Source organism: Ursus arctos, unplaced genomic scaffold, assembly GCF_023065955.2.
Source record: "Ursus arctos isolate Adak ecotype North America unplaced genomic scaffold, UrsArc2.0 scaffold_32, whole genome shotgun sequence".
NCBI lineage: Eukaryota > Metazoa > Chordata > Mammalia > Carnivora > Ursidae > Ursus > Ursus arctos.
In genome coordinates, this window is record NW_026623008.1 from 11,967,949 (window position 1) to 11,993,085 (window position 25,137).

A 25,137-nucleotide genomic window follows, 5' to 3' on the forward strand; every position below is an offset into this window, starting at 1 on the left:
GAGTTTGCCGGAAGGTGGCAGATGGGGGAGGAGAGTGTAGTGCTGGGAATGTGGGCCCTGGAGTCTGGCAGACTTGGGTATAAGGCCCAGACCAGCAGGGTAGCTAGAGGTAGCCCACTTCACCCGTCTGGGCCTCTGTTTTCCCATCTGTGAAGTGGGGCTCTTTCGAAAGGTCAGAAAGAAAAGGGGACCCACGGGTGGTGAAGCGGGCTACGCGCCGTTGGCCCTGAGCTGGGCCCTTGCTGCTTTGCAGGTGAACATGCTGGTGCTGGGTAAGCACCTGGGCATCCCCAAGCCGTTCGGGCCTGTCATCAATGGCCAGTGCTGCCTGGAGGAGAAGGTGCGGTCCCTGCTCGAGCCGCTGGGCCTCCACTGCACCTTCATCGATGACTTCTACGCCTACCACGTGAGGCACGGGGAGGTGCATTGCGGCACCAACGTGCGCCGGCAGCCCTTCTCCTTCAAGTGGTGGCACATGGTGCCCTGAGCCCATCCCCTGCCTTCGGAAGCTCCTGGCCAGAGGCTCTGGTCCCCTGCAGTGTGGCATAGCAAGAGGTCTGGGGGACAGGTGGGCTCCCTGGGTGTGGCCACCCTCCCAGCAGCGGCTTGCTCCCTTCCGCTGTGCCCCGGAGCCCCTGGGCACCCCCCCCCCCGCCAAAGATGCCAAGATAGTCCTGGCCTTGCAAACTTGTTTCTGCTGTGAGACACTGCAATAAAGTTTTGTAATCTCTTTGTAAGGGAGATCAAGCTGTCACTGCTCTCATTTGTGCGTTCACTCATTGTCACGGTCAGACTGAATGTTGCAAACTCAAAGGTGCTACGGGACGAGTTGAAGGCCCGTGTTTTTCTCCCAGGTCTATACTGGGTCTATGAAGTCTTCTGTGATCTGAGCCCAGCTGATTCTAAGGTCCCACGGAGTCACGGAGGGAGGGGGTGGGAAGGAGGGCTGAGCACCGAGGACGCGGCACGTCCCTCCTCTAAGCTGCATTGAAGTTAGCTCCCAACGTCCCGAGGCATACGGATGCCCGTCTGATGACGCACTGTGCTGTGTGTGTGTGACAGGCACACCTCTGCTGTGTGTTTCGTGAGAAAGAAAATTACAGGAGGCACACTGGGTTCAGAGCACGTCGGCAGGAAGAGCAGCAGGGACAGTCATGGCAGCCTCGGACTTCTCGGGAGACCCCACGGGGATGTGTACAAAGTTCCGAGGGCAAAGGTGGGGCCAGGAATTGCCCTTCTGTTCGTGCTGTCCTTCGAGAAAAAGGCAACCGACAGCCAGTGCTAGAAATCGAGGGGGTGTGAGCGTGGGGATTTGACTGTTACGTGAGATCTATCCAGACACCTGCAAATTCTGTGTCCCTCAAGTTTGCCATTCCCATTCCAAGCCCCGAGATAGGGCTTGTTTGATGCTGTCCCCAGGGTGCCTAGAGCTGGGAGTGGCTCATAGCAGGAAGGAAACTTACTGAGGAGCCGAGGGGGACCGTCTACACCGAGCAAACATGCAGGGAGCTGTGGGAGTCTAGGTAAACTTGCCTCATGGTCACAAAGCCCTTGGTTTGGTTGGAGAGCCTGATGGAAGCCCACTGGGGTATCTTTTTGAGGGGTGTGGAGGTCATGTCATTTGCACCCCAAGAATGTATTGAGCACCTACCATGTCCAGGACCCTTTTGTGGGTGCTGGGGATTCAGTGGTGAGCAGGAAACCCCCTGGAGAAGGAGCAAGACCCACTCTAGATCTCTCCAAGTCCCTTCCACGCCCAGAGGGGTCTCCATCCTCCAGGTTGAGAGTGCTCCTCCCCCACTGCGCTCACAGCCCTGAACAAGGCAGGGCTGTCCGAGGTCAGGGGGGACAGAGCTCCCAGACTGTTTGACTCCAGAAGCCAGAGCCCAGCCCTCAGCAAGCCCTCCCCAGTCTGACCGTCCCCTCCCTCCAGCCCACCTCCAGCGGCTTGTGTGCGAGCAGCGGGGCAGGCCGGTGGCAGGTGCGGGCGGAGAGCCTCCAGCCTGCTTAATATTTGTCACTTTCAGCCCAACCAGAAGGGCTTTTCGGGTCTTCCTGGCCAACCCGCTGTCTCCAAGGGCCCCCTAAGTAAAGCCACCCCTGACACTTATGTTGAAGGCTTAACGCTTCCAAGGAGGGATAATCCTACTTTAATCCCGAATTTAACAAGCCTGGCTGAGCGAGCAGACTTCACTCAGGACCCAATTTACGTCCCCTGTGCCGTGACATACTGGTTACCCATCACAGCGTGGGTGTCAGGGCCAAAGACCGAAAACAAACGTGTCTACATATTACGGCGCTGCTCTGCTGGGAGCCTCGTGCAGCCGTTTTTAAAAAAAGGATAGGATGCTTTTCACATGCTACCGGGAAGAATTTCTCTCCAAGCTGTACTAAGAAATGCAAACAGCAAGATACAGATACTACGCAACCTCTACGCCACTTACCAAAAAATAAGGAGGGAGGATAGGCATACGTGTTTGCTTGGTCATGCATTACGTGTCTATGGAAAGACACAGAAGAAACCAACGCCACTGACGGCCTCCTTAAGGAACTGGGGGGGGTGAGAGACAGAGCAGGAGGGATGCTGTTGCAAGCCCCTGTTGAACTGGGAACCATGGGAATGTGGTATCTGTTCAAGAATAACCATAAACCCTCATAAAATGAACACTGCTTTCAAGTTAGCTGGTGGGTCCCTTGGGCTGGAGCCGTTCTCATTTCTTTGCCCAGTGAGCTCAGGGACGATGGGAAGCAGCTGGTGAACTGGGCTCAGCGGGGGCTCCTCCGCTCATTCATTCCACCAACACTCACCATGCCCTCTCTGGGAGCTGATGCCACCACGATGAACAAGGAGTGCCCCCTAGTCCCCTGAGGATGGGACGCAGGTTCCTGGACCACACCCCAGACCTGCCAGGCCCAGGAATCTATAATGTTAACAAGCCTCCCGATCCGTTTTGCAACCACCGCGCGTGGAGAACCGCTGGTCCAGCACTTGGCCTGGCTCAGTGCCCGGCGAGGCTGCCACGCTGCCATCCTGACCCCCACCCCTCACGGCCCCTGCAGGTATGTGCTCCTGACAGCAGCTTCCAACCAAGTCAGTCCTACAGGGTCATGGCCAGGTTGCCCAGCCGCCCCCCCCCCAGCTCCCCAGAGCCCCTCCTGCTCCCAGCTGAAGGCCAGAGGCCTGAGCAGCCAGCCTCAGATGGCCCACATCTGCAGGAATGAGCTACCTGATATATTCGTGACCCCGGGGCTCAGACCCCACCTGCTCCTCCGTACCTCCCCCACCCCCACCCCACGCCAGCAAGTCTCAATAGAGAAAATCAGTCACACCTGGGCAGCTGCTGAAGCCTCCTTAACAAGGGGGTGGGCTGGGGAGGCCCTGAGCCCATAAGCGGGGAGGGCGCACGTGAGTCCTGGGGTTATTTGAGGCTGCCGTGCTGAGTCAGGGGCGTTGCGCAGGTCTGAGGGTAGTCAGCTTGGAGGGCCGCGCCATGTCTTTCCAGAGCCTCGTCCACCTGTCCCTGGACAGCCCTGTCCATGCCCTGTGTGTGCTGGGCATGGAAATATGCTTGGATCTCAATGGGTGAGGAGCTGGGGGCTCTGCTGGGGCTGGCTGAGGGGGCGAGGCTGGGCAGGGAGGCTGGCGCCTGACTCCCATACTGGGGTTGCCCCTAGGCTATGTGGGGGGGCTCGGCTCCCTTCTCTGCATCTGTGGCTCCTGCCTCCTCTCCAGGAGTGTGGTTGGGGTCTCTAATGGGCCTCCCAGCCCTGACACGGCAGGAGTCTGACCTAAATCCTGCCTCTGGGCTGTGGGACCTTAGAGAAGCAAATGCCTTGCTGAGACTGTCCTCTTACCAGTGAAGTGGGGGTGAGGCTGGCTCTCTAGGAGGCCATGAGGATTCGTGGAGGGGGCTCCTGTAAATTGGAGCCTTAGTGGGGGGGGGGGGGTGACTTGTTCCTGAGGCCGGATCTTCCCCAGGGTCTTTGCATGGACCTCCCGAGGCCCAGGTCCTGTTTCTCCCTTCTGGCTCAGACAAACAGCTCCTCCCTCCATGGGCTTACAAATAAGATGTAGCTTTGGTAACTTCTGGGGCCTCGGTGGGAGGGCGGGGTCTGGGCGAGAGCTCAGAGTCGGGGGGGGGGGGGGGACTGGCTAGAGCGGGAGCCTTCGTTGGGGGGACGACACGGGGGCTTGGAGAGGGAGAAGGTAGGAGCAGGCTGAAGTTGTGTGAGGACCACAAAACTGTCCGGACCAGCTGGCCTCTGGCTCAACACCTGCAGGAGAGCGCCGGTCAGGGCCCATCCCCCACCAAGCCAGCTGCCCCGTGGGCCGAGAAGGGGAGACTCTTGTGCCCTAAAGTCTGTCTCCTCGTTGGGCCAACCAGGTGTGCCCCGGAGAAGTGCAAGTCGTTCACCGTCAGTGGCTCTCCGGGGGTCTTGGTGGATATCCTCCGCACGGTCCCAGCAGTGAGCAGGGAGGAGGCAGCCCCGACCCGATGGCCTCTGTCGCATCCCATAGACGTGCTGGTGAAGATGACCTCCCCCAGCTCTGCCATCGACAGTGACAAGGTAAGCCCAGGCATGGGGGCTGGGGGAGGGGGCGATACAACCCGAAAGCTGTTATTTCCCGGCCCCAAGTCTGTGAAATATGCAGGTGTTTTGCCTGACGTTGAATGCTCAGTGCTTTGCACCGAGACCTTGAGGGGGGCGCTCCGTGACCCCAGGATACAGACAAAGAAGCAGGCAGGGAGGGGGTGAGCATCAGCGCCAGGATTTAAGTGCGAGGCCCGTCTGTCTCCTCCCTGTGCTCCTGACCACGACTCCGGGCTAGCTTCCCAGCAAGCTGCTTTCCAAGTCTGGCTCAAAGGTTTTAGCAGCAAAACTGAGATGGGCCTTTTGACTAAGGCTGGTCTTGGGGTATGGAGATCTTAAGGACACTGAGGCGATGACTTGTAGGGAGTGCGTATGCTGCGTATGGGGTTTCTGGAGTTAAGCTTCAAGAGGGCGGCCTGACCCCCATCTCCCATCCGCGGAAACTGAGGCACAGGATGGCGTCTCTCAACCTGAATGACGGCACTAGAGAGGGGGCAGATCTAGGATTTGAGCCCAAGGCGTGTCCTTTCCCCCCGGGCGAGCTGTCTCCCTAATGGGGCACCGGTGGTAGTGGGAGGGCGACCTCCGGGTAAAGCCGGCTCCTGGGTTTGGCGTGGGTGGTGGTTCTGGGGCGGCAGCTGATCGCTCAGACGGGGTGATTGGAACCACCGGGGACTCGCACACGCACCACCCAGACCACACCTCCTGCCAATTAAATCAGCCTCCGGGGTGGGCCCCCGGCTTCTGTGGCCCAGAGCGCTCTCCAGCTGACTCCAGTGTGAAGTGGGGGGGAGAACACGGAGGCTCGTTCAGGACGAGGGCACCGGGCCGGCAGAACCTGCTGGAATGGTCTGCTGGTGACAGGCAGGTGACAGATGGGTAGCCCTCGCCCAGGGCAGGTGTCTCCCTGGGGGGCAGGTAGCTCGCTGAAGAGTGGCAGAGCTCACAGGTAAGACTCACAGCTGTGATCATCCTGGCTGGGCCCAGAGGACCGAAGAAGTGTTCTCTACCCGGGGGCTCAGCCTCCAGCACGGTGGGGAGCGGTCCCCTGAGGGAGATGCTGGACCTCGGAGCACAGAAGTTTCCATTGAGGAAGAGGCGGTGGGTCCCATGCCTGAGAGCGTGGCCCCAGCGGCTGGCTAGTTCTCTGGTTTGTGACGAAGGCTTTGCGATCCAGGCCAAGCTGCTGAAGGGCAGGCCTTTGCCTAACGTCTAAAGGCCTCTGGAAGCCCATGCGGTGCAGGACCCAGGAAAGACTGCGTTCCGATTCCAGGCCCCACCCCGCTGTCCTCCTTGCTTTTGAGTGAGCAGCGGAACCACGGGGAGCCCCCCTGCTTCCCCACTGCCCATCTCCGGGACAACAGGTGGGATCCCAGGAGCGCAGGGGTAGAGTGGGGAGGACGTGTAGCGTGGTCTACTCTTGACCTCTAGAGCCAGACGGCCTGGATCTTAAATCTCGTGTCACCCCTTCCTGGTTGAATGACATAGGGCAAGTGCCTTGATCTCTCTCTCCCCTTGGGGTAGAGCCCACCTGGGAGGGTTGTGGTCAGGCCTCCACGTGGGGGACCCCGCCCCAGCTCACAGTCCGACATCAGAAGCTCAGAAGCTGTAACGTGAGACCCACAAGTCCAATGGCCGGCTGTGGGTACTTAGTCCAAGGTCCTGTTCCTGCCCCCTCAACCCCCCACTGCCACGTGTGCTGGGTGCTATCTCCACAGGTTTTGGTCTCGTACTATCTGCCTGACGAGGACGTCCCCGTGGCCACGGCTGTGCTCTACGTCACTGGCGTTAGTGAGTGTCCCCCTACCCCGGGAGGGAGGCAGGGGGCGCCGCTGCAGGAGGAGGAGCTGAGGGGCTCTCCCTGTAATCTACCTCCTGGGTCCTGCCCATTCACAGTCCCTTCTCTGCGCCCTCACTGCTGACCTCGTCCCCCGAGAGCAGGCATGGGAGCTTCCCTGAGCTCCCGTTGTCCTACCTACTGACCCTCGGCCCCCCTGCATCCTGCCACCTCTGTTGTCACTGGTGGTGTGTCTAGTGCAAAGTTAACCTCCTCACATTAGGTCCTTTCCCCTCTCCTTCAGAACCTTCCTTCGGCAACTTACTGATGTAGGAAGCCACTCCCCGCCCCCCAACTCCTTTTCTGGATCATTCCAGAATAAGGCAGAACCTCTCTTTAAATAGGAGCTCGCTTTGCTGCTTATCTAAGGAACAAGATACAACCTCTGGTCTCTTAAACCTGATTCTGGATCGTCTTTGACCCCCTACTCCCCTAACTCTGCACCCTCTGTTCCTCTTCCCTTTCCCTCCTGTCTCAAATCAGACCCTAGCGGCACTGCCCTTATGGAAGACCCTAACGGCCTCTACTGCAGTAAGCCCAGGGTCCTCGGGTTTCCCCTGCCCTGACCTGGCCGGAGTGTTTAATACAACTGCTCACCCTTTCTGGATGCATTTTACCCGAAACCTTTCAGGGACCCTGCACCCAGTTTTCCTCCTACCCAGCCGGCTGTTCCTTCTTGGGCCCCTTTGCTGGATCCTTCAGCCCCCGCCCCCACCCACCGCAGCCTGCCGGAAGTGCTTCAGGCTCAGGCAGCCGGTCCTGTGGCTCTGCAGGGAGAGGGCTCCCCCAAACTCTTCCATCCAGGCACCTCCCACACACTTGACTCGGGTATCTGCTGACCCAGCATAACTTCTTAGGTGTCTAACCAACGTCCCCATCTTCAGTATGTCCCAAACAGAGCTGGCTCTACTTCCGGGGAAGATGGCTGTGGAGTAGGAGGACCCGAACTGGTTTTCTTTTCCTCCAGCGCCTACCTTCCTGATGGTCTTCCCATTGCAGTGGACTGTGGTCCGCCCTTCTAGCTGGTCAGGCCTAAACCCTGGGTGTCCCTCTTCCCTCTCCCTCCACCCACGCCCCTCCATAGGTCTTGTTGCTGTTGCCTCAAAGTCGCCTGGAATCCAGCCACAAGCCACCTTGATGTTCTCGGCTGGTCCGAGCCACCGTCCTCTTACCTGGGTCACTGCACAGGTTCCCCGGGGTGGGGGGAGTCCCTGCTCTGTGCTTACTGTTCTACCGTCCACCACTCCCAGAGCGGCGTGTCTTTAGAAGGATATCTGATAAGGTCTCCTCAGAGCAAAGCCTACACACTTGGATTAAAGCTGGTGTCCCTTTAACCCACAAAAGCTACGTGAGCTGGTCTACGAGCTCTGCCCGTGGCCCGTTTCTCTCCTTTCTGTGCTCATTCTGCTCTGGGCACGCTGGCCTCTGGACCCTTGACCTTGTCCCCTTGCACTTCCTGTTCTAATTGCTTTTACCCCAAATATTAACACCGGTCACTTTTTTGCCTCCTTCCGGCCTCTGTTCGTATCGCAACTCTCTAGAAGACTCCTCTGGTCATCCGAAATGGAAACAGCCCTCCCCATCCCCTTCCCTGTTTCCCACGGCACTTTTACCATTGGACGCAATGTGCATTGTACTTATTTCTTTACCGCTCGCCACTGTTGGGTGTGTGCGTGCTCACACGCTGCTCCCTAAGGTTGAAGACCGGGCCTGTCTCGCGTGCTGCCGTATCCCTGGGACCAGAGCTGTACCTGGTTCACAGCAGGGATCCTGTCCCTGAGCTTCCGTACTAGGTGCTCGGTACATGCGGCAACTGTGGTCTGTTCTCCTGGCCCCGGCGTTCCCGTTGGGATAAAGCACATCAGGTGATAAGCGCTCTGAACAAAAATAAAACCAGGGCAAAGCCGCACGGTGGTCAGTGTGCGGTGGGGAGGAGTGGAACGTGGAGCATAGAGACTGTAGGAGGAGCCTCTGTGCGGCGACTCGGGCAGAGCCTGGATCCTTCGGCTCTAAGGGGCTTGGAATTGCCATGGATTGAGCCCTTCTGAAGTCTTAGAGTGCCAGGAGCTCTCCAGAAGGCTTGAGAGCTGGTGCCTCCAGGCAGGCATCACCTGGGTAGAGTCCAAGAGGCACGAGCTGGCATCAGGACCCCAGTGGACTTGTTTTGTAAATTCCCAGGGGGTTGCGGGGGACCCGCGGATATTGGGGCCTCTCCAGGCTTGCTCAGAGAAGCAGTCTGCCTTGGAGAATCTTTGAAGCTGACCGCATACCTGGAAGGCTGGGCATCCCTGATCCCAGCTTTGGGCAGCACTGGGATTACCTGGCGCTTTGAGGCTCCGTCCAGCTGGTGTGCGTGGTGGAGACCTTCCCTCTTGTTTCAGTGGTCTCCCTGGACGTGGACATCTACCGCAGTGGGCAGGTCGAGATGGCGAGTGACAAGCAGGCGAAGGTGAGGCTGCCTGGGGAAGGGCACGTGCCCACGGACTGTCTAGATTCCACAGTGTCTCTGAAGTCCAATGGCCCCAATACAATCGGAACTGATGAAGTCCATGTCTAGCTCTTTAAAAAAAAAAAAGTCTGGTGACACTAGGTCCCCATCTTAGCCTGGCCGTGCGGTCAACCACAACCGGCCCCCTGCGTGGGACGGGTCTCCTCCTCCTATTTGCCTCCAGCCCTGCTGCCCCAGCACTGAAACTAGGTGGGGAGCTCTGACGGCACCTGCTTCCTCCCTGCCTCTCCACCCACTCCCCTAACGTGGCCTGCTTCTTTTAGGTGCTTGAGTTCCCCAAGAGGTCCCTGCCACCCTGGAGAGAGCCTCGGCTCCGCTCCTGAAGTGCCGTAGCATCTGGGAAGCAGGATTCCCCTGGCTTCTTCCGTAATCAACGTTCCTGTCTTCTTTGCAGAAAAAATGGGTCTGGGGTCCTAGCGGTTGGGGTGCCATCCTGCTTGTGAACTGCAGCCCTGCTGACAAGGGCCAGATTGTAGACAAGAAGACCACGAAGGTGTTCTTTCCAGAGGGTAAGAGCTGGCCACTGTCCTGGGACTGTTGCCGCTTTTTCCCCGCGATCTACCCCTCCTGGAGCTTTGCTGCCACACCCCTCAGCAAACTTGGACTCCAGGCCAAGGTGTCCCCGCTCTGAGCCTAAAGTCTCTTGTCAGAGGCTTGAAGCTTGTAACTAGGAAGAAAGAGGCCACACGGCTCCGTGGGAGTAGCGTGGGTCCTGGTGTCGGATAACAAATTTATTTTCCTGGCTGTGGACTCGAGCGTGTTAACTTCGCTGGTCTCACGTTGCCATCTGTAAAGTGGGGACGATCTAGCTGGCTTCACAAAGTAGTTGAGAAGGCCAAACATGAGGGAGTTGCGAGCATCTTCCTAAAAACCCCCTGGTGACCTGGGCCAGGAACCCTGACTGTCTTAGGCAAGAGCAGTCTTGGATCTGGTCCTCACTTGTGGTTGGGACCAAGGTTCTGGGTCTTAGCAGTATAAAGGGATGTCCTGGCTCACACCAAGGCTGGAGGGGGACGCTCCCTGAGCTGACCGTGCCAGGCCCTGTTCTCCGTGTTTGGGGGGGCTGTGTACTCTCCCCAGCCGTATGGCGTAAGTGCCGTCCTAACTCCCAGCAGACCCTGGGGATGGCACGTTGCCTGTGGCCGTGTGGGGAAGCAGGTAGCAGAGACCGGTTGTGGGGCTGGGCCAGAGTGGGAGGCAGAGGGTCCCCGGGACCCCAATATAGGAGCCCCACCCCTAGCCCTACTGCTTCTCCCTCCACCCCTGGAGTACTGGGCTTTGGAGGCCCCTGAACCTTTATTTTTTTGCCCAGAAATAAAGAGCCTGTCCCAGATGACCCTGAACGTTCAAGGGCCCGGCGACACTTTAAAGAAATACCGACTGGTTCTCCACACCTCCAAGGAGGAGGCCGAGAAGGCCAGAGTCTACCGGCCCCAAAGTGAGTGTTCCTGCAGCAGCTCCAGCTTTGCCCACTCCTCCAACGCGCCAGGGGGAGTGTGGCCACGTCGTTCCCAGCAGGGACCCTGTCGGAGGCCTGCTGGGACCTGGGCTGCAGGTGGGGGCCTGGTGTGGCCACACTTGCGTCCCTGGGACTCTCTGGCTGCCACCTCCACTGACTAAGCCTACACATGAGGGTGAGTCACCGTACCTCCCAGCCACTTCCCCGGTAGGGACGACAACTGTGCCCATCCTGCAGGACTTTCACAGCTGGGGGACAAGGAACGCATACTGGCGGAAAGCTCTTGTCTTTCGCAGACCGGCCAAGCTCTCCTCCCAATGACTCCTGCCAGAAGGGGCCGTCTTCACCCTTCTACAAGGCCCCACCAGATGGAGTTTCCAGAACTTGGGGGCCAAGGGGCGGTGTGCTGGTTGTACCAACACGTCCATCCCGGGCACCACACCACACCCACCCCTCTGGAGCCCTAGCCCCCCTGGGAGGCGGCTGCACATTCCTGTTCTATAGAACAAGGCACGAGGGTCGTTGGTTTAGGAAGTGGAGGTGGACGTGTCCAGCAGAATGTTCATGAACGAGTACATTTTGGTGTATCTAAACTGGCTTAGTATTCAGTACTTCGGAATTCCTCAAACTGACGTCGGATGCTGCTTCTGGAGGCATGTGCCATGCTCCCTTCTCTTAAAGGCCAAGTTCAGCTTCAGCTGGGCGACCAGGGAAGGCTCTGGTATAGAACGACCGTCTCGGTGTCCAGCGCTGGAGAGCGTGCCCCGGCTGCTTCCGCACCTGTGCGCAGGGGCCCTTGTGCCGTCTTCTGCCCTGTCTCTTCTGCAGACCGCAGCTGAACTGGGGAGTGAGGTGGGACCAGCCACAAGAGGCAGCCCAGGTCTGTCGTATGCGGCCCTTCCACGTGTGGGCTGGGAGTGCGCCTCCGACCCGTGGGTTAAGCCTCTGGTTCAGCCGCGAGGATGCTCCGGGCCAGCGTGGCCCCTTGTGTGCAGATAATAGAGGCAGGGACTTGCGTAGCTCGATACAGATGTTGTACTTCACCCTTCTCTAACTGTCGGGTTTTTTACTTAAAAACGAAAACTTAGAGGGGCCTGGTTGGCTCCGTCAGAAGAAGATGGGACTCTTTTTTTTTTTTTTTTTTTTTAAGATTTTATTTAACAGAGATAGAGATAGCCAGCAAGAGGGGGAACACAAGCAGGGGGAGTGGGAGAGGAAGAAGCAGGCTCACAGCAGAGGAGCCTGATGTGGGGCTCGACCCCATAACTCTGGGATCACGCCCTGAGCCGAAGGCAGCTGCTTAATGACTGCGCCACCCAGGTGCCCCGAAGATGGGACTCTTGATCTTGGGATTATGAGTTTGAGCCCCATGGTGGGTGTAGAGGTTACTTAAAAATTTAAAAACTTAGGAATACAGGACAGCCAGGTGCCCTGGCCCAGTCAGTGCCGCATGTGACTCCTGATGGCAGGGTTGTGGGTTCGAGTCTCATGTTGCAGGTAGAGCGTAATTTAAAAATTTTTTGACTTATAAAAATACAGGGCAGGGACACACAGCGCACTGTGTTTTCACAAGCCCTCCAGATGATTCTGAGGCAGGCTAACGTTTGAGAACACTGCTCTGCAAGATATAGCAAAGGAGTCCGAGGGGAGATTTCCAGAGGAAATAGAAAGCCAGAGGCATGATCTGATGGAGGTGAGGAAGCGCCCCTCGGAGGAGGAAACTAGGGAAGAGAACTTCCCACTCAGAGGACCCAAGAAGCAGGAGCGCTAACGGACGGGAGTGTGACAGTGGTCCCTCCCGAGTGGTGGTAACAGCAGCTGAGGTTTGGTCCCCTCCTGAAGTGGGGTGTCTCAGCACGGTGGTTGCCCTGGCTGCTTGGGTACAGGAGAGCTCTACAGACTTGGCTCGGTCAGAGTGGAGATCTCGGTGTGGGGGTGGAGGGCGTGTGTGCAAGAGAGGAGGCGTGGCTGTGGCTACAGTCAACCGCAGGGCTGAGGGGCTGGGAAGGGGCCCGTGGCAGGCAGACCCGGGCTGCTCTTGCCTCCCACCCCCACTCCAGGGTGAGACCCCTTGGGCTGGAGCGGCCATGAGGAGCCCAGGGCCCGGGCACAGTTGAAGGTGTTAGATGCTTTTGGGGTCCCGAGCGGTGGCCAGCACAGTCTAGTCGGGGTAGTTGGGAACCCCACAATGCTCCAAGCATACCAGCTGTGAATCTCTGTGGCCCGTTGAAAGGGCTGTGTCGCTGTGCTGGGCAGCTTCGGGGGTCCTGGTGTCCAGGTTTGTCCCTTCGAGGCCTGGCTCCGGGCCAGCGAGGAAGCCTTCAGGCCGACTACAGGCAGGAGTCCCCGGGAGCTTTCCTAGCTGGAGCCGTCCAGCCGGTGCAGCCCATACGTGGCCAGCAGCAGCTGGGGCCCCCTGAGGCCGGTACCCGCAGTGCCTGTAAGGCTTTCCTGCAGAGAGCGCCTGGGAGCTAGCGTGTGTCCGGACGTACAGCCCCCAGGCGGGCCACCGCAGTGCTGTAACCCAGAGCAAGAGGCCAACGAACTGGAGCCGTGCCTGTGCCCTGGGGACGGCAGCAGCCCCAGAAGCCAGCTGCTGGCATGTTGGAGGCCGAGGCCCAGGCAGCTGGCCCTGCTGTGCGGGAGGTTTGCCGAGGATGCGGTGACCGGATGGTTCAGGGCCTCGGTGGCCAGGGAAACCTAGACCGGGGTCTCCTAGAGCTGGAGTCCTTCTGGAGGCTCTAAGTAGGAGCAGCTGTTATCAGGGAAGGGCGGCCACACCAGGAATGGCTGGGAGGACGAGGACAGTGGCAGGAAGGTCAGCTGGGGAAGCGTGGTGGCCTCGGGTCAGGATGATCTCTGCAAATGGACAGCGAACGGATCTGGGGTTGAATGAACTAGAGACGACCTCAGGGTGTGGTCAACTTCTCTTTTCTGTGCATGGTTTTCTGTTTTGCGACCCAAGAAGCCAGGAGCTGGGCTCTGCACACCGGATAAGAATTTCCCTGAGCTTCTCAGGAAACCCTCTGCGGTCTGCCCCGTCCAACAGGCCGTTCCCAAGGATGCCTCCCTAGCCCTTGCTTGAGCAGGGTCTGGCTTTTCAGACGAGGCTGCCAAGCCCACCTTTGCACAAGCCCAGCTTCTCCCCTTTGAGGCTTTTTATGATTTCCTCCCGAGAGCTGGTCCAAGGGTAGATCTGCCTCCCTCAGGCCTTCACCCTGGACGGAGCGCCTGGAAGGCCGGCATCTCCATCCGAGCCCCCACCCTTGATGTGTGCTAGGTCTTTGAACAGCGCTGGTGAGCTCTGGCCATTGTTTATGAACAAATACTTGATTGTCCCCTAAGCCCTACACACCAGAAATGCGGGGACAGAAAAGCTGGCTTGGCTTCTCCCCTGGAGCTCGAGCCTGGTCTCTGTCCAGAGGAATGAGCTGGCACCCCGACCGTCCGACGTGGTGACAGGCACCGAGCCACGTCAGCAGCTGGCCCGTCCCTTCTGTCCTCAGGAAACAGCTCGAGCACCTTCGAGATGCTGCTGGGGCCTGGCCGGCACGCCTATACATTCGCCCCCCTCGAGGACCCCCTGAAGGAAACCTTCTACGTTGAAGCTGTGGAGTTCCCGTCTGCCGACTTCTCAGGCCTCATCTCCTACTCGGTCTCCCTGGTGGAAGAATCACAAGACCCGGTATGTCCCCCAGGTAGACCAGCAGCCCTGGGGCCAGGGGCCGTGTGGGGAGGAAGCCTGTCTCACGGGGAACAGGGACGGGGAAGACCAGGCCTGCTGCAGCTAGAGCTTGAGTCTTGTGCCACCTGTGAAAACACTGGGCAGAGGAGAGGGGAGGGCCCAGAGGTGGGCAGGGCTGAACAGCTGGAAGGCTGGGGGGGAGGGGGGATGTGGAACCAGCTCGCTGATGGGAGCCTGTGTGACACTGCAGTCAATTCCAGAGACCCTGGTGTACAAAGACACGGTAGTGTTCCGGGTGGCCCCTTGCATCTTTACTCCCAGCACCCAGATGCCTCTAGAGGTCTACCTGTGCAGGTAAGAAACCCTCAGCCTGCCCGCACCAGGTCCTTCCTGGTATTTGTCTGCAGGGCAGGAAGCAGGAGTCAAGATGACTAGACTTCTTCCCATGCAGAGTGAGCTCCTGCTGCCCGAACTGTCTAGTCCTGTCCCCAAGATAGTCCTTGCTGGAGTCCTGTTTAACACCTATGGTGCCAGGGACGGAGCAGGGAATGTGACCGTCCCTCCCCTGCTCTCGTGGGGAGGTGGATGACAACGTGGCCTCAGATAGTGGCCAGTGCTGGAAAGCAGGGTGAAGGACGGAAAGGCAAGGACACCCACATGCTCCGGGGAGAGCAGGGAGGCCCAGAGAGCCAGGAAAGAGCGGGCAGGAGCAGGAGGAAGGCAGGACCAAGGCAGCAGGGCCTCGGGGGCTGTAAGAGACCCCAAATGCAGTGGTTTGAAGTCCCCGATCTCCCACCTAGAGGCCCACAGGTAGGAGGGTTGCATTTTCGGTCACGGAGGGGTCCTGGCTCATTCAATGGCTTCCCTGGGGTGGCATCTCCATCTTTGTGACAGGGGCTGGGCCCAGGCACATCTGCGTCCCAGCCCTAGGAAAGAGAAGAGTGAAAGGCGGACAGAGCTGTCCTGTGTCACTGCTGAGGTCTGGAAGTCTCCTGAGCCACTTCTCGTGTGCTCAGGGCCTACAGAGGGCCACTCCCAGCTGCAGGGAGGCCAGGACTGGCATCCTATCTAGGTGGCCACATACCTATGAAGAAAGGGCAAAGGACGCTGGCTGGTAAAACCCATGGGAAACCATCAAGGGTCCCAGCTGTACAATCACTCTGGCCAGCTGAAAAGCCAGGGGCTCGAGCAGATGGCAGGACCCAGTTCAGCTGCTGCAATGGTGTGAGCCTGACGCAGCAGTGATGCAGGGTAGGGGCGGGGGGAGGGAGCACAGTTAGATTCAGGGGTGCACTGAAGGCAGACCTCCTCCCCCTGACCTGGGGGAGTGGTGCATGGGCTATAAGGAGACAAGACTGTCCCCTGGGTTTGGGGTCCGCAGTAAGATGAGTGGTGGTGCTGTTGCTGAGGGCTCAATGGGGCTCAATGGACAGTTGGGAAGCTTGAGACGAGTCTGGGTGCCCCTGGCAGGTGGAGGACGTTCAAAGCCACAGGCCTCGCTATGCTCATCTGAGGGGTAGCCTACACAGGGAAGGTAGCTGAGCAGCGAGCTCTGGGTGATCGAACCCTCAGCTCTGGACAAGAATGTAGCAAAGGCAGCCGGGAAGGGAGAGTGGAGACCCGGAGGTTAAAGGGGGGGGAGACCAGGTGAGGGGCCGGCTGTGTGATACCCCAACAGGAGGACAAGATGCCCATTGGGTTTGGCAGGATGGCGGCCACTCACTGTGCAGAAAGAAATCCCACGTGGTGGGTTCGGAAGCCCGAAAGGACGATTGGGAAAGGGGAGTACTTTGCAAAACTCCACAGAAATGGGAAGCAAGGAGCGGGTAATGGGGCCAAGTGAAGGGTGTTTTTTAAGGTGGGAAGCTGAGAATGATGCTGATGGAATGATCCAGCAGAGAGGAAGAATCAGAAAGGGGAGAGACAGCTCTAGGAGCCAAGCTGGTAGGACGTGTCCACAGGTCCTGCTGATAGGTACGAGCACTGCTCACCAGCAGCTCCAGGAGGGAGAGTGGAGCAAGGTGAGAAGGATGTGCTGGGAAGATGGCTGCCTGGTGCTAAGGACCAGTTCAGGTTGTCCCCAGGGGCTCTTTTCCAACTATTTCCAGTAACTTGAGTTCTAGGGAAGAGGAAATGTGGAACTGGGCTAACCAGGGTTGGGGTTCTGCCAAGCACAGGGGCGAGGGGAGAATTATGAAGCTGAGTGAGAGAAAGGCTAAGAACCGGAAAGATGGGGATGACTGCAGCTGAGGACCAGAGGTCCAGGGGGAGGGGAAGGGGGAGCCAGAACTGGAGGTGTCAGAACCCGCTGCCAGGCGGAGATCTTGGAGGTGGCGCAAGGAGGGGAATTCTACCCTCCTACAGGCCCACTAGGGGATAGAAGAAAGATAGCCTTTCCATGGGAGGGATCCCGGGAGAAGGGTCCCTGAAGGAACACCAGGTTTCAGAATAAGGGCAAGAGCTTGAGGGACTTTGCAGATAACAGATACCCAGACGCCAGATTTTTCTACTTTGTCTTTTATATCTGAAGACTGAGTTGACTCATAGGCGGCATCTGTTGAAAGCCTGGTCCTCTAGGACTCTCCCATAGAGGTGGTATGCAGGCACAGCTTGACCCAGCTTGACCACAAGCCTTCTGCCAGCACACATCCTTAGACTGTTCTAGACCTTGTCAGGCTGGTCAGCTAGCTGCAGCCTTGTCTGTGTTGACCAGAGAAATAGGTTCTTTAGGAACCCTGAATAACAAAGCAAGTCTTAGACCTGGAACCCGACTAGAATCTCAATTTTGATACTTCCCAACAGTGTGACCTTGCTAGCATTCAACTCCTGGGGATCTTTTTATAAAATGAGTGGTCTTAAAGAGGCATGTTTGAGGCAGACATTATCTCCAACAAGGAACAGATGTACGTCCTGGTCCCGTAAGCCTGCTGCTGTGCACGACAGCACGGAGATCCCCAGGGTCCAAGCCCTGCCCCCTGCAAAACACATAAATATGGCAACCTCGTTGGCCAACCCAAGGGCGGGGGCATTCGGCTGCTTGGCTTCTTGGGAGAAAAATATAGCCCCCTCTGGGTAGGCCGAGGTGGTAGAGCCTGGGGTGGGGGTAGAAGACATGCACGGGGTGTGACTGCAGGGTAGGGACAAAGCAGGGTCCTGGGGAACCAGAGCAGGGGCTGACCCTGGCAATTCTTGACCTGCCTCTGCCATGAGCTGAGTGCTGCTGAGCGAGACACACTCTAAGTACCAGGTTGGGCTCCATGGTGGTGGGGGGGGAGGACAGCAGCTCTGCTTACCTTGGGGCTGGGGGCATGATCTCTCCTGACCAGAGGGAGATGCCTCCTGCCCCTGGAAGAGTGAGGCCTTGACTGGGGTGCAGGGAGCCTCAAAGGCCTCCCCAGAGTTGGCTTCTCTCCTATGGCAGAGAGCTGCAGGTCCAGGGTTTCGTGAACACCATCATGGAGCTGAGCGAGAAGAGTAACAGCCAGGTGGCTTCTGTCTACGAAGACCCCAACCGCCTGGGCAGGTGGCTCCAGGTAATGCCCCACCTGGGGAAATACACCTGTTGGGGAGGGGCTGGGAGACTTTGCAGGTGGTACGTCTGTCCAGCCTCACACGTCTGCTCCACCTGCCCAGCAAAGCTCAGACGAGCGAGAGGAGTCTGTTTCTAGAACTTCACTAGACGCTCAGGTGGAATGGCCGACGCAAGTCCTAGCCACTAAGGCGTAGCTTAGAGCCTGGCTTCCTCCCGTTCTAGGATGCGCCTGCTCGGGACCACAGAACACGCAGGTGCTAACGGGTCTGGCACCTCCCCCTCCTGGCTGTGGGAGCAGGGCTCCCCCTCCAGCGTCCAGCCCGACCTGGCGGAGTCCTGAAGTCTGGTGTTCTGAGGAGCACACGCTGGCCACCATTCTAAGTCCTAGAGCTGCAGGACGGTGGGACAGACCGTACTCCCGCTCTAGCAAGGACACGGGGCTCTCAGTGCTGTGAAACAAGATGCCATAGGGAGTCCCCCAAGCAAGGCATGTTGGGGTGGTCAGGAAAAGCTTCCAATTCAGGAAACCGAGCTGGCCATACAAAGGTTGGGGTGCAGGCGCTACATTAGACCTCAGAGCTCTTCGGGTGGGGGCACAGCGGACGTGAAGATCCGAGTGTGGGGGTGTACTTGGAGGGTCTGAAGAACAGAAGGGCTGGTGTGGCCAGAGCGGAGTAGAAGGGCCAGAGGTAGGAAAGAGCCGGATCGTATATCCGGGGTCTTTTAAGCCGAGGTAAGGGGTAGAAAGGAGTTCACAAGGTGGGATGACGTCAAAAGGTGTGAAGCGAGAGTTAGATGTTCTGATTCAGGTTTTAAGAAGCCCCCTCTGGCTGAGAACTAGCGAACTGGTCTTAGGAAGGGGCAAGAATGAAAGTGCCCTGGCCTCAGGGAAATGTGGTGATTTGGGGCAGAGAGCATGGTGGCTTCCCCCTGAATGGTGACACAGACGAGTCCCCCTGCAGCCCAAACCACCAAGGCTTGCTCACGGACTAGGTGCGGAAAGGAAGAGAAGGAAGAGTCTAGGTGACCCAGGTTTTAAAAGTGATGCATATAGGAGAACGGGTCTGGAAAAGCCCCCAAAGAAAGGGGTGTCCGAGCGGAGCGTCAAGGGCCAAGCAGGAGTCGGGGTTCCATTGCCCAGTCCCTCCCGCCATCACCTTGGAGGTGGCCTGTGTGCGGGGGGGGGGGGGGGGGGGCGGGTGGTGGTGGTGGTGACTGGCCTGCCGGACACGGGCAGGAACGCAGCCGATGGTGCAAGGAGACTCAACTGCTTTTCCTGTCCCCTCCAGGATGAGATGGCCTTCTGTTACACCCAGGCTCCCCACAAGACACTTTCCTTGGTCCTTGACACCCCTCGGGTCCTCATGCTGGACGACATCCCCATGAAATACTCCTTGGTGTGGGACTCGGTTTGACTGATCTCAACTCTGTCCAACGTGCCAGGCCTGGCGCCTGCCCAGAAGGGATGGGGTGCCAAGGGGGAGAGGGAGGGCCCAAGTGGCCTCTTGGGGAAGGCGGTGTGGGAATCTACCCGAGAGTCTGGATCAGGAGTAAGACTGGGGCTTAAAGCCCATCCTTCCTAACGCCCCTGCCCCACTGGGTCTCCTTCCAGAGCCCAGGGGTCGGCTACATGATCCAAGGCACCAAGGACCACAGGGTGGCCAGCATGGACTCCATTGGGAACCTGATGGTGTCCCCACCTGTCCAAGTGGAAGGGAAAGAGTACCCCCTAGGCAGGATCCTCATTGGCAGCTGCTTTTACCCCAGGTGAGGCAAGAGTCCAGGTGGTGGCGTCTAGGATGAACTGAAGGTCTAACTGAAGGGACCTGGTAGTTCGCCGGGCCCCACCTGACTCCCCCACAACTCAGCAGGTCATCTGCTCTGGACCTTTCTTTCAACTGCCAAAAAAGGATTTTTGAGCCTTCGATTGCTGTAGGGAGACTACAGGTAGAAAAAGCAGATGAACTGTTTCATCCTGAGTGGTGATTCCTGGGTTTAGATTGGAAGGATGCTGAATTTGATGGCTTAGGGACCAGCAGGAGCTTATCTTACAAGCTGCGTGGACTTCTTGGTGGCCGTTAACCTAAATCCAAGAGATACTTATGTCCCCGGGTTCAGAGTTGATCTAGCTAGAATCCCTTGGCTCAGTCCAGAGTTGGGCCAGAGGAAGGGATTCTTAGCCACCCCATCCTTTATGGACCGGTCCCTTGAGCCCAGTGGTTACAGACAGTTAGCTGAAGGGAGCCTGACATGGAGCAGGTGGCGGCCAACCCACACCGTGTTGGCTCCAGGGCTGTTCGTTCCGTCTTACCCTTAGCAAGGAGGGCCGAGACATGGGTAAGGCCCTCCGGGACTTCCTGTACGCCCAGCGAGTCCAGGCCCCGGTGGAGCTGTTCTCGGACTGGCTGATGGTCGGTCACGTGGATGAGTTCATGTGCTTCGTCCCCACGCAGGACAAGAGTCAAGGTGGCAAGGTCTGTGGGCGTGGGGGTGGGGCAGGCTGGAGAGGGAGGGGTCTCCCCCCTTTTAAAGCCCCTTGGAAGCTTCTGGAGGGGAAGCTGGCATCTGACCCTAGTTGTTTCCCAGGGCTTCCGGCTGCTCCTGGCCAGCCCCAGCTCCTGCTACAGACTGTTCGAGGAGAAACAGAAGGAGGGCTATGGAGACATGACTCTGTTTGAAGAGGTGCAGGAGGACCAGCTCCTGTCTACCGGTGAGCAAAGCCCCTGGCACTGGAGCAGACGCCAGCTCCTTCCCCTGATGTCCTTTCTAGACTCCTGGTGCGGAGTCCCAGGGAAGCATAAAGCCTAACGTGCAGCACACGAGCACATCTCCTGTTTCGGGGCTCTTCTGGCCATGCTAGGGCTGCCCGGGCCAATCGGCCAGAAGTTCTGGGGATGGCAGAGGGGCCGCCAAGTGTATGGGAAGGGGACTCCGTGGGGGGCGGCGGGGAGCAAAACCAGCTGCTACCAACACTCCTGTCTGCCTGCTCGGGGAATGCGGAGTCAAGCGCCTGGGTTTTGGGGCTTCAGGGGTCCCCGGGGCACCTTGTGGAAAACCTACGTGGACAGGCAGAGATTGTGAGGCTGGGGCACAGTCTTTCTGTCTGAAAGTCCGTGGGAACCCAGGGAGGGGGTGCTGGGAAGCTTCTAGACCCTGCGCTCCTCCGAGTGCGGCTTCAGGGTCACCCGGAGGCTTGTCAGAAACACACGATTTCAGCCCACGCTAGACCTGCTGCATCAACCTTTGAGGTCAGGCCCAGGAATCACATGGGGTTCTAGAAGCACTTCTAGAAGGTGACATTGACTGAGTACGAAGGTGTATCACACCCCACACGCCCGAGACTGTGTTACCTCAGCCGTGGCCTGAGCGGGCAATCCCTGCCCTAACACAAAACTGAGGAACGCAGTTAAATAATCTGGTCGAGGTCACAGGTAGGAGGTGGACGGGAAGTTCGGGTCACACGATGCACAGAGCTGCCCCGGGGAGAGGTGAGTGCGGGCTGGAGGGCCCTGCTAACCTGTTCCAGGCTGTCTCCCCTCCTATCAGGGCCAGAGAGGCTGGGGGCAAAGTCCTCCCTGGGCTTTAAGGACCCTGATGTCAGTCCCCAGATGTGACAGGTGACCTAGGTAGGTCTCTGGAGACTGGCCAGGTCACCTGTCAGTTACTGGGGCCACAATACACCCAGCTGGCCCAGCCCTGGGCAGACCCGCTCCCTGGCCTTACCTCCTGCCTGCCCTCTCCTCCTTCCTACAGGGCGGGAGGCCAACAGCATCAGTCAACTTCTGGCTGATGAAAACATGAGGAAGCAGAACAACTATGTAGAGGTAGGGGACGAGGCGGGGAGGGGCGCTCTCCAAGAAGTGGGGGGAGGTATGGACAATGCAGACAAGGTCCTAACTGAGCAACGACTTAGCCCAAGCATCATGAAGGATAGCATCGTCCTTGCTCACCTCCTGAAGCCTAGGAGGATAGTGAGGCTTAGTGCCCAGGTATGAACGTAAGCCGAGAAATAGGGGGAACTGGGTTTGATCCTAGGTCTGACCCCCAAAGACATGCTCTGTGCCACTCAAGTTGCCTAGCTTCTGACCAGAAAATAGAGGAACCCTCTTCCCCCACAACTCTCCTAAGCTCGAAGTTCCAGAGACTTGGACCGGGGTTGTCTCAATACTTCCTGAAGTGGCCCATGGAACTGTGTTCTGGGCCACTCAGCAGCTCAGGCCTCGGTGTGAATCACGGGCTAGAAGAGTGCCCAGAACAGCCTATCCAACTTCCAACAGGGAACATTGGAAAAGGGCAACGACTTGTCCAAGGTCACAGGGACAGCACAAACCTCTTTACCCCCGGGGCTCCTAGCCGAGGGGCATTCTGTGTCCCAGTGCGTGGTGCTGACCTTCGCTGAACAGGGAAGGCCTCCTGGCACAGCAGGGTGGGTACCGGCCAGGTATGGGGTCAAAACGGCATCTCGGCCCCATCCTAGCCTGACGGTGGAGGTCATGAGCCCTGTATCAAGGCCCGAGGAACAGGTGGTCAGAGCGGAGAACCAGCTCCAAGGTTGGAGGGGGAGGGGGCACAAAAGCTCATGTTCCTTCTGAGGAAGGAAGCAGCATGCCCACGAGGACTTCCTCTTGGCCTGGCTCTTCCACTCTGGCCGGGACTGAGGGCCAAACGCCGCCCCTCCCCCCCCCCGCCCCCATGCTACAGTAGAATCAGGACCAGCAGCCGCCCCACGCAGAGCAGCTGTGGGATCCTGGCCTCTCCTCGGAGCCCTACTCCCCTCCCCCAAGGGGAACCGTGTGCACTTCATCGGAGGGCAGGCCTGCCAGGAGAGGCTGCCCGCCACTGTGAGGGATGAACACAGAGTGGCTGTCCAGGCCCTGGCCCCGGGCTTCGCCACTGCCCACGAACTCCCGTCTCCTCCTTGCCCCGCAGAAGTGCGTTAACCTGAACCGCGCCATCCTGAAGAAGGAGCTGGGCCTGGTGGAGAGGGACATCATTGACCTCCCGCAGCTCTTCTGCTTGGAGCAGCTGACGAACGTCCCCTCCAACGAGCAGATGGCGAAACTGTTCGCGAGGCCCTACTTCCCTAACCTGGTGAGGCGCCCAGGGGCTGGGCTGGGCGGGGGTCTGTTCTGCTAACTGGCTGGTCTCCTGACCTCCATGATGCCGGGCTAGAGGCTGGGGCTCAGCGGACCTGCCTGAGGGAGGGAGGTGGAAGCTCTTGTCTCCCTTCTCAGTTAGGGAACACCGCTTCAGGGAGCGGACTGGCAGGTCCCAGGACACTGAGTCCTGGGGACACAAGCCTGGCATTCATCAGTCGCACATGGGAAGCTTTGAATTCTAGAAGACCAGGGGGCCCTCTGGCACAACGTGGCCCTGGGAGCAGGCGTGGGTAGCAGCGGGGGAAATGTGCTTGAGGAAGACAGGTTGGAGTTGAGAAACGAGAACTGGACAGAGGTCAACCGACAGCTGGGGGGAAGGGCATTCCAGGGGAGGCGCCCAGATGAGGGCACAAAGCAAACTCCCTGTCCAGAGCAAGAGAAGCGCAGTAGAGGAAGGAGCCGGGAAAGTCTGCAGAACGGGCCCGCGGCCTGACGGGATTTCGGTTTTGCTGGAACACGTCAGGGCCACGAGCAGGTTAAGCAAAAGTGAGCTGGCTCTTGTGGAGGCGGATGGGTGGTGTCCGCAGGGGTGCAGCCTCGAGAACGCTGCCCCGCTTGCGGCGTGGGGTCGAGCCCGGCCACCGAGGCGGCCGTGCCTCCCCTTGCGTCAAAGCCGATGGCACCTAGAGGAGGGACCGAGGGGGCTTTCTCCCGCGGCTCTGACCCCCACCTCGGCCTTGTCCGTCCTGACAGCTGCAGATGATTGTGATGGACAAGCACCTGGGCATCCCCAAGCCCTTTGGGCCCCAGGTCAAGGGCACCTGCTGCCTGGAGGAGAAGATCTGCCAGTTGCTAGAGCCCCTGGGCTTCCAGTGTACCTTCATCAAGGACTTCGACTGCTACCTGACTGAAATCGGGGACTTCTGCGCCTGTGCCAACGTCCGCCGGGTGCCCTTTGCCTTCAAATGGTGGAGGATGGTGCCCGAGCCCCAGGCCTAGCCCTGCCCGAGCGTCAACGGCCCACTGCTCACCCTTCCACAACATTCCGATGCCCTCCCTGCCCGGAGAGCAACACCCCCCTTCCTCACACCGGCCACCCCTGTCCCTCAGCGTCCTGACGGGGTGGCAGACGCCGCCAGCTCGAGCCCCGTCGGCAGATGGTCTGCAGCTGAGAAGCGGTTCCTCAGTCTCCATTAAAGTTCTAGCCGTTCTAAATGCGTCTTGGTAGCAGCCGCCTTGCTTTGAGGCTGGGGACGACCGCTGAGGAGGGAAAGTTGAGTCCCTGGGACTCCTGGGGGCAGGCTGCGCCACGTGGGCAGGGACCGGGGCAGGGACAAGGCCAGACTCGGATTCCTTCAGTGTGTCTCTAGTGCAAGCACCTTCCTCGTGCTGGGTCTACGTGGTGGAGCGCAGTGACGGCCTCCAGACTCGGGGAAGGGAGAGGGCTCCCCGTTGGGCCTGGTAGGAGCTCCGGGGGCGGGGGGAAGGGGCACCACACCCTGCGGGCAGCCAGCTTCAGCCCCTGGGGTCTGCGGGGCAAGACACAGCAGGGGCAGGCCGGGGTGGGGGGGGGGGGGGTTGCCTTTGGTAACCTCAAGTGTCCAGGAGAGAAGAAATGCCCATCCTGGGACCCAAAGTGGACTCTTCCCCCGTCTGCCAACCCCTGGGTTGAGGGCACAAAGATGCTATTAGGGTAAGTGCTTCTGAGGTTTAACCACCTCTGCCGTTCCCACTCTGCCCCTCCTGCGGCTGATGGGAAGCTCTACTGGAAGGGGGCGGAGCCAAGACTAGGAGGGGAGGGGAGGCTGGTCTGAGGACCTGGAGCAGCATCTCAGGCTCCACACGCACTGATGGGTGTTGGGTGCTGGCGATTGCGCTGGCCGCTGGCCGGGTAAGAGCTCAGCCAAGTCAGCGGGGAGCAGCCTGGGAGCAATGGCTGTCAGGGCCGACACCGACACCGCCATGTGCCTGGGGCTTCTGAGCGCCCGGCTGGCTCCTCGGTGCCCCCTGGTGGGCAGTTCCCTGCACAGCCGGAAGGGGGCCGGCAGGGCCTGGAGTGCCTTGTTGATGGGAGGGCTCGGGCTCGGGCTCCCCTGGGAAGGACTGGGGGGGGGGGGGAGGTGAGGGATGAAGTCGGACATCTCTGGGCACTGTTCCAGTGCTTTCTGAGCCTGGGCGTTCACCCTCAGCACCTCAGTGTGGCCAATCCAAACCCCTTTTCTGAGTTGGGTCAGCTAAGGGGGACCTCCCTGAGGGTCACAGGTCTCCAGGGAGAGTTGGGCGCTCCACTCACCTTCACCCCCAGGTTTAAGCCTAGAAACTGAACCGAGCTCCCCTGAAGCCCATCTTTCTCCGGGCAGCCTAGACGTGGGCAGCAGGCGGGGGAGGCGCCTGCAGGGAGCGGAGAAAAACGGAGTTGCTCC

The 25,137-nt window shown here is 59.0% G+C and overlaps 2 protein-coding genes across 4 annotated transcripts in view; both read left to right on the forward strand.

Moving 5' to 3' along the window:
* Positions 1 to 741, forward strand: part of PADI4 (peptidyl arginine deiminase 4) — a 34,640-nt gene extending 33,899 nt beyond the window's left edge. For all 3 annotated transcript variants that reach the window (XM_026519725.4, XM_057305410.1, XM_048221993.2), the window contains one exon: positions 254 to 741. In XM_026519725.4, coding sequence (XP_026375510.2) covers positions 254 to 487 — 234 coding nt within the window. In that variant the 3' untranslated portion in view covers positions 488 to 741. The remainder of the gene's footprint in view (positions 1 to 253) is intronic.
* Positions 742 to 3,473: 2,732 nt separating this feature from the next.
* Positions 3,474 to 23,918, forward strand: PADI6 (peptidyl arginine deiminase 6). Its single transcript, XM_044391470.2, has 16 exons — positions 3,474 to 3,583; positions 4,386 to 4,569; positions 6,312 to 6,384; positions 8,812 to 8,879; positions 9,334 to 9,448; positions 10,252 to 10,377; positions 13,905 to 14,083; positions 14,334 to 14,437; positions 17,505 to 17,616; positions 18,905 to 19,012; positions 19,228 to 19,382; positions 19,933 to 20,089; positions 20,202 to 20,325; positions 21,369 to 21,439; positions 22,545 to 22,706; positions 23,468 to 23,918. The coding sequence occupies exons 1-16, from the start codon at positions 3,492 to 3,494 to the stop codon at positions 23,711 to 23,713; spliced, it is 2,076 nt and encodes a 691-aa protein (XP_044247405.2). The 5' UTR covers positions 3,474 to 3,491; the 3' UTR covers positions 23,714 to 23,918.
* The last annotated feature ends 1,219 nt before the right edge of the window (positions 23,919 to 25,137 follow it).